Below are 9,064 nucleotides of genomic sequence, written 5' to 3' on the forward strand. Positions count from 1 at the left end.
TAGGACTAAACCGGCAACTATTTTTGTTGACCTTTGTCCATGGAAGGTCCCTGCAAAATTTCATTGAAATTGGTTCAGGGGTTTTGGAGAAGAAGTCGAAAATGTAAATTGTTTACGGACACACAACGGACGACGGACGACGGACAAAAGGCAATCGCAATAGGTCACTTGAGACTTTGTCTCAGGTGACCTAAAAATAGGTTGTATTATGACGTCATCAAGAGTTATTTCAAGATAGATAACTCTGTTAAGCCAATATCAGTACATGTCTAAAAGGACATCAATATAGATGTAGTCTATAGGGGGACACAATAATAATTAGAGAATACAAACTCTTTACATACATTATATTTTCATATGTAGAACAATAGTATGTTAACAACAGTTCATTGTAGGACGTCACTATACAAACTCATCCATAATTTTAGTACTTTAGGTGAACATTTTTGTAGTAAAACTGTCCCGATGAAGCCTAATGTTCGTGCGAAACTGGTAGGCCACACCAATAAACATAAGAAAACCAGTCCCTAGTTTGTTGCGATTGATGTACCCTTTTAGATTTGCCCTTACACTCTCCAATCACCCTGCATACCTTCTGGTATCCAAGCAAAGGACAACAGGACTAACCTATCCGCCACTACTCACCTCGGCGTTGGCTCTATCCTAGGACTTTGATCTTGTAAGCTTAATAATCTGCAGCGTTTTCAATTCTTACTAACCTTCTTGTTTACTTAGTGCTGCTGTTTGCTTGAGCCCAGTACAATGACCTTTCTGAATCGCCTGTTGAGTTTTCCGGCCTTGTAGTTGGTTTATCTCTACATGAGGATCTGGATGGTTAACCTGAAGGAGCTTTGCCACTGGCTCCTGATCATGTGGGATTTCCTGCCCCTGGTGACAAGTAAAGCATCACATAATGTATTGAGTGGTAACTTGTTATAAACTTATGTCATCATCAATGCTAGTTCCCAAGGACAGTCATGGTTAACTCATACATGTAAATAGGGAGCAAGAATGTGTAACACTTAGTTGTCTCTAGAGGCTTTTCCTTTTGTCCAGTTTACATAAGGAATTACATGGACACTGTACCAGAATGTATTTAACTGCACACTTTGCACAAATCCACGTTGGAAGGTTCATGTTTACCTTGTCATGGGTTAGCCCAACAAATTATCCTTTGATGAACAAGTGGACAATAATCCATATACATGTTTTCGAAAATAGAATAGTGCATTGTGTTCTTTTATACTCGATAGTGAATATTTGAAAATGAAATACAGCCAGTACAAGCTAAAGCCATACATATTCTATATGTCAACTTTGGCAGATATCCATAGAACTCAACTGTTGGACATGGAATAAGTTATATTATTAACAAGAGTCCCAATGGGCCTGCATCGCTCACCTGGTATAAATCTCACACTTGTAACCTTAAAAGTGATCTAAAATAAAGCTACAGGCAAAATATCAATATTTATGATTAAAATTCATCCAAAAGACCGTTTTATTTTTTTTCAAAACATTTCACCCCTGTGATTGAAAGTCGAACAAAGTCATTATGTTGAACACATTGTATAGCCATTCATCTCAGGATGCAACTTGCAAAGTATCAACATCCTGGGACCCATGGTTATTCATAAGAGGTTGTTTAAAGATTTTAAACAAATTTGACCCCTGTGACCTTGAATATAAGTCAAAGTCATTCACTTTAACAAACATAGTAGTCCTTGATCCCAGCATGCTACTGACTAAATATCAACATCCTGAGCCTTTTGGTTATTCAGAACAAGTTGTTGAAATATTTTGAACATATTTGCTCCTTGTGACCTTGAATATGATTCAAGGTCATACATTTAAACAAACTTGGTAGCCCTTGATCCTAGTATGCTACTGACTAAATATCATCACCCTGGGCATTTTGGTTATTCAGAAGAAGTTGTTTAAAGTTTTTAACATATTTGACCCCTGTGACCTTGAATATGGGTGAAGGTCATTCATTTGAACAAACTTTGTAGCCCTTCATCTCAGCATGCTACTGGCCAAATATCATCACCCTAGGCATTTTGGTTATTCAGAACAAGTTGTTTAATGGTTTTTTAAGACAAATGACCCCTGTGACCTTGAATATAATTGAAGGTCATTCATTTGAACAAACTTAGTAGCCCTTCACCCAAGCATGCTACTGGCCAAATATCATCACCCTAGGCATTTTGGTTATTCAGAACAAGTTGTTTAATGGTTTTTTAAGACAAATGACCCCTGTGACCTTGAATATAATTGAAGGTCATTCATTTGAACAAACTTAGTAGCCCTTCACCCAAGCATGCTACTGGCCAAATATCATCTCCCTGGGCAGTTTGGTTATTGGGAAGAAGTTGTTTAAAGTTTTTAACATATTTGACCCCTGTGACCTTGAATATGGGTGAAGGTAATTCATTTTAACAAACTTTGTAGCCCTTCATCCCAGTTTGCTTCTGGCCAAATATCGACACCCTAGGCCTTTTGGTTATTAAGAAGTTGTTTCAAGTAAAATATTGACGCCGGACGGACGGATGACTGATGCCGCGCCATGGCATAAGCTCTCTTGGCACTTCGTGCCAGGTGAGCTAAAAACACATTTGAAAATTATCTAGAAAAATTATCTGCAAGTCTTGATGCGTAAACAGTACTATGGGAGATATGGAATTTGACATGTGGCTTTGACCTTTGACCTTTGGCCTTGGTTATGAACCTTAAGTTGGGTGGTGCAGTGGATAGTACACTTGTTTTTCTCTAAGTCAGACGCAGTTCTATTCCTCAATCAGACGTAAAAAGGTATGGGGTCACCTGCCCGACCACATGGGTTTTCTTCGGGTACTACGGTTTCCTCCCACATTAAGAACCCCGCGTGTGCTAACATCTGCCCAAAAAATAGTGCATCATTAATATAAGTTGAAATAACTTGTTTTTAAATTAATTCAAGTTTATACAAGTATGAACCTTAAGTGATATTGAGCAACCAGGCCTCATGGGGAACTAGTGTACATAATGTGACAATGATATTTCCAGGGTTTTTTCTGAGAAAAAGTGATAACAAACTTTGACCCCAAAATCCAAGATGCAGCCATATCAATATTCATATCTGCAAACAAATTGACCGAAGATGAACAGACACAAGTTAAATATATATTTCATTTATCCAGAAAAATGGCAATCCAAAAATATTCCAATAGTAATTTAAGATTTTCAATAACTGAGGTTCAATTTGTTGAGATATTTGTAGCATATTTACGTAAACATGTTTGGTGTCTTTTTGAACTTCAGAGTCTCCAAGCTTTGTTTGTGTTCCAGTATCCTTTTCTTCTTGCAAACTTATTTCTTCTTCACCTGTAATGATATTTCAATTAGTTGAAATTTTATGACAAAGATCTACAAAAGATGACATTTTACCTTTTTGGTCTTCATTTTTTCAAATTGAAAATGGTCCACTGTCAACCATTTTGTTTTTTCCTTCTGTCCCAAAATTCAACAAGAGCACCAGTATCGCAAGCAGAAGCATGCTACGCCTATCAGACCTTTGAAAGGGTATTGATATATTGGAAGCAGGTATACCTATACGTAGTGACATATGATATAAATGTGTTTACTGCCACTGTGTTTTAGGTGACTGTGACCTTGCCATTCATTTACTGTGTTTATGGCACAAGCGGTTTTTGTGTTTTGTGTTTCATAATTACACTTTCGTGGTCAATGTTGCTATTACTAAAACTAGAACCTTAGCTTAGATGTAAGAGTCTTGAACAAATAATTTAAAAGTTCTTGCATTTTTGACGGAATGCCCTTATTTGGCAATGAAAAAGGGACATAACTTTGTCAAATAGCGTTTAAATGTCATGATTTAAGAACCCATTCAAAGCATTACGGTACTGAAACAACCAAGAAGCTTAAAGGGGCTGGTCGGGGAAAAAATGTCTTATTTGCTAAAATGGCATACACATGTTTAAAATACCTTCTTATGAAATATACCGATTCAAATTTTGCTGAAATTCACTCCCTAAAAGTAAAAATTATAATTATATTAAAGAAATCCTAAATCGTCACCTGACAGTCTAAAACTCTTAATTGACCCAGATCAGTGATGTAATTTTACCGCACGCGCGTCATCAACAAGGCCAAATGTAAACATCACGGGGAAAGAAAAAGATGCATGCAAAATTCATGACAGGCACGAGGTATCAATACCGTTATATATAACAACAACATATAGGTAGGAATACTACACTTGCATCATACATGACCTTTGAAAACAATTATTTACATATAGTATTGCTGTCTTGTCCGCTAGTTGAGTCGGACATGGCACATGACGGCATGCTATTGTTGTTATCTTCACTGCCTCACTTTCGAAACAACCACGTGACATATTATAAATAGATCTGCGCTAAATTTACGCGGCAATTATTTTGACATTGGTCATACAACATATTATCCTTAAGATGACACATTTAACGCATACCGATTTTTACGAAATTTCTACCATCGTCTGTCAACATAATGTGCCAAATAATATCCAAAGTATGTTGGTGTAGTACACAAACCGGAAATATGTCTTTCACTTCCGTAAAGATGCGAAACAACTAAAAACGTACATAACATACTAAACTTTTATGTGTGAGAGACTGCATAACTTTTCTATTTTGCAACATCTAGCTTTATAGTTGGGCTCATCATGATCAGCAGATCTTATTGATGAAAATTTGATCAGTTGCGATAATAAATTGGTGCGACATATTGTTAAATTATCAAACATGACTATAGGTCATAAGGTTGTTGGATTTTGTTTGGAAATAGACGTTGCTACAATCTGACATTTATATGACAAATTTACCGGTTCTCAAATATTCTGAAATTTTCACTATCGTTTTTCAACATAATGCACCAAATAATATTAAAAGATTTTTAGTGTACAAGAACCGAAAATTGGTGTTTTACTTCCATAAAACAATTGATGTAGCAAAAAAGTGTATGAAAATACCAACATTCTTAGAGTTTAAGATTTTATAACTTTTTTATTATGCAATGTTTTGTTAAATATTTGAGTTCATTATTTGCAGCAGATCCTACTTGAAATAATATAATATTATTTGATAGCGTAAAACATTGTTTTGATAGTTTTTTGGACAAAAAAGTGAACCCTGTCGTACACCTTTGGAAGGCAACACAAAATAGTTCATAGTACAGGCCCTGGGGACCTTTTTATNAAGGCAACACAAAATAGTTCATAGTACAGGCCCTGGGGACCTTTTTATTTTTTTTAAAATTATCTCATGGGTCGTGTCTTAGGGAGCTACAAATATAACCCAGTAATGGTTAAATTGCTTTGTGGACAAAATTCTTTGGTTCCTGAAACAGGTCGTTTGAGAAGCAATAACAGCTTGGTTTAGTGATCAGTCCTAAAATTCAATATGCATAACTATGGACCTTAGGAAACCTTTATGTGAAATTTGAAAAAAGATTCCTCCAGTACTTTCTGAGAAAGAGCGCTAACAAGAATTGTTTAAGAACAGACGGATAGACCACAGACCACAGATGATTTGAATAGCCTACCATCTGATATGGTGGTGGGCTAAAAATGTACTATGTATGCAAATCATAAGTTAAGGGTCCTGTACCACTGCCAAGAGTTTGAAAGTTTATTTTATCCTCGTTTCTTAAATGTGAAATTAAGTGTAGATTATAAACTAATTCAAAATTGAAGTCCACATCAATAAAATGTTATATGGTTACAATTTTCTTTCTTCTCCCATTTATATTCCATATTTGTAAAATAATGCCTCTTACCTTCTTGTGGATTTGATGGTTCATAATCATTAAGCAATGAACCCAAATCCAATGAAGGGACAGGGCTCAAATCCATGAAGGTATCATCAGTGTCCATTTAACTGCAATAAATAACATATCCTTTATGTAATTTCATGGAATTTATGACTCTACTAGATATATTAAACTTGTATCAGCTTAATTTTGCTCATCTTTGATCTAGTGCATTAGTTATTAAATGTTAATGGAAATTATTGTTTAGAATGCTTAAATCAATGAAATGCATTTAACTTCATTAAATATGTACAAATACTATTTATTACTCAAACTTGGTTTTAATCATTGGAATTGGAGGACCACATGTACCATATCCCTATTTTGACTAGAATATACAATGAATCAGTATTTAAGGAGTCACAAACCTATGTCATGCAGGCTTTTCTTGCTTTTTTTGTGTTTTTTTTATCATTTTCAAAGTGGGCATTTCTATGCCATTGTGTAAATTATAAATTAAATAAGCATTCTTTGGGGAAATTGATGAATCAATATATGTCCCCTACCGGCCCCCCAAACTTTAACCTTCAGATTTTGGCCAAGATAGTTAAGTCCAAAACATGTCATTTTTTTTTATTATTACTATTTTCCATTTTCAATCCACAGCATTAATTCTAGACCCCTAAAGAACCTCTGTACATAAAATCAGCATCCTAACACTCTTATTAAGTGAACGGTGAGCCATTATAAAACTTTAACCTTCAGATTTTGGCCAAGATAGTTAAGTCCAAATCATGTCAAAAATAAAAAAACAAAAATTATTTATCCACTTTCACTAAATTTATCCACTTTCATTAAACAACATTAATGCTAGACCCCTGAAGAACCACTATGTTAAGAATCAGCATCCTAACATCATTATTAAGCGAATGGTTAGCCATTATAAAACTTTAACCAAAACCTTAACCAAAGGTAACTGACGGACACATGATGGATGGACGGACGGACGGACACAGACAAAACCTAAAGTCACCCCGGTTTTACCGGTAGGGGACTAATAAAACTAAATAACTTCAGTAACGGCTATCAGAATAGGCAGACAATGCTTTGGAAGGGAAGTAACTTGTACACTATCGTAGGCATATAAATAACGAGAAATCTCGGTAATTCTACTGTTATGTTTTGCACACAGCTAGGTAAGTGGAAAATATTTATGAATCAGAAGAAAGAGGTAAAAAATATCAATTAACGAATTCTTGGGCGCGCGAACACCTCCCTGGACACTCATTCCTCCGTGGACATTCAATCCACCCTCGAGAAAATAGTATTTATCGACGTATTTCGGTACTTTCTACTGTTATGATCGACCTGAAATTATGCCCACACCTAGGTAAGTAAACAATATTTATGAATCAGCAGACAGAAGTAAAAAATATCGATTAACGAATTCCTGAGCGTGCGAACACCAATCTGGACGGAATACACTTAATAATTTATTTTATTTTCAAACCGATTACAACTTAATAACATATAAAAAAAAATGTTGTTAAACATATATAAATGTTAACATTCATGTATTATTATTTTTTCATTGTAGATCCCTAGCCGACGCCCTCATCACTGACACCGTACTGGAGGATGAGGAGGTGACCTGGGAGGTAGTAGACCAGGGAACCAACCGTCGTTGCTGGAAGCTTTGTTTCCAGTGATGGATACACTTACACTGTGAAGGTATGGTATACTCTTGAGGTAAAAAAAATTGCCTGAAGGCAATTTCAAGATGTGTAGGTAATACCACGGACTTAGATAACTAATCTAATTCCGTGGTAATACTGAAAAGTAAAAGTAACATTAAAATGTGAATGCAGCATTGAATGTTATGTTTTAATTTAATATGAACAACGCGACAGATCTTTATGTTTTATCTTTTATGTATTATTTATTACAGGGATCCACCAAGACAACCACAACATGGAGATGTTCCGTCCAGAATAAGAAGGTGTGGTGCTGGGCCAGCGTCAGCCAGCGAGGGGATGCGTGTTCACCTGCAGTACTATTGACCATGTCCACGGTCCGGACAACTTGGCCATGAAGAGGGTGAAGGTAAAGACTCAGGTGAGTAAATAATCTGCCCTGAATACATGATAACTTTAGACCAATATACTATTCGATAATGGCGTTTTCATACATTTGAAAATATTTTCATATTCAAAATAACAAAATTTAATTGTTATATGATTTCATGTATTATTTTACATTTACAGATATTAACCGAGGCCATGGTCCACACGCCGGCAGCAACGATAATGGAGGACGTCCTACAGGAGCAGATGGATTCCAGGGACTTCAACCTGCCGAACCCGTCCTATCTCATCCTAACCGACAGATGATTCGGCCACGGGAGCTTACTGACCTGGACTTTGTCGTAAGTATTACTATCTATTTATTACATTAGTACAGGTTACCTCCCCTAGTGGAACTCGCGACTGAGGTTCCTAGTCTGACCCGAGCTAAAGGGAACTCCCCCATTTCACTTCAGCTCTAAGCTGGCGACCTGAATCCTATGTTATATAGGCATGAATAGGCAGACATAACATTTATGTATCTTCCATGTATACATAGGGCCGATTTTAGCTTGGGCCGATTTCACTTGGGTAAATCGATGCCGTTGAAGCATCTACTGCTTACGTATTATACTTTACGATACTATATTCTACGGTATCTTGGTGAACTTGTAGCGGATCTCTCAATCACACGCAGACTGAGCTTCTCGCTCCGTTTTCTCTATTTACACTCACTGCGCATGCGCTTCTCCCGGCAATACTTACACCCCTCACTCTCTAGAGGCAAAAACTTACCCCAGTAAAGTTGACCCCCCAGGATAAATTCACTACACTCCTCCCAACTTTATGATGAAGGAGTTAGTCCCCAGTAGGATACTGCACCTGCAGGTACTTTGGAAGGTATTCTTGCATGCCTAAGTGAGCCAGAAGCCACTGTAACACTAAGCACAGATTTTGGGAAAATATCTCACCTTAATGTGTCCTGAGCCAGAAGCCACAGGGGCACATTCATCAGAGTTTTTAGCAAAAAGCCATGTGCTCCGATGTCTGTCGTTTCATCTTAGACCAAGCATTTCGGCATATAAGGTCCAAGGTTGTATTCTTCGATCAGGAACGTCGGAATGAATTTAAGTGTTTGGTCCTTTCCTTGCTCCTCTTCGATTCCAGTTCCCTCAAACTGAATCCCCAACATGACGGAATATCTGTTGTTG

The 9,064-nt window shown here is 36.7% G+C and overlaps 1 protein-coding gene across 1 annotated transcript in view; it reads right to left on the minus strand.

The window, feature by feature from the left end:
• Positions 1-9,064, minus strand: part of LOC110465878 — a 17,143-nt gene that overhangs the window by 4,257 nt on the left and 3,822 nt on the right. The window contains exons 2-4 of the mRNA XM_021522007.1: positions 5,818-5,918; positions 3,269-3,363; positions 720-888 (exon numbers count right to left, since the gene is read on the minus strand). Of these exons, the coding sequence (XP_021377682.1) occupies positions 720-888; positions 3,269-3,363; positions 5,818-5,914 (361 nt within the window). The 5' untranslated portion in view covers positions 5,915-5,918. The remainder of the gene's footprint in view (positions 1-719; positions 889-3,268; positions 3,364-5,817; positions 5,919-9,064) is intronic.

Source organism: Mizuhopecten yessoensis, unplaced genomic scaffold (assembly GCF_002113885.1).
Source record: "Mizuhopecten yessoensis strain PY_sf001 unplaced genomic scaffold, ASM211388v2 scaffold11103, whole genome shotgun sequence".
NCBI classification, from domain to species: Eukaryota; Metazoa; Mollusca; class Bivalvia; order Pectinida; family Pectinidae; genus Mizuhopecten; species Mizuhopecten yessoensis.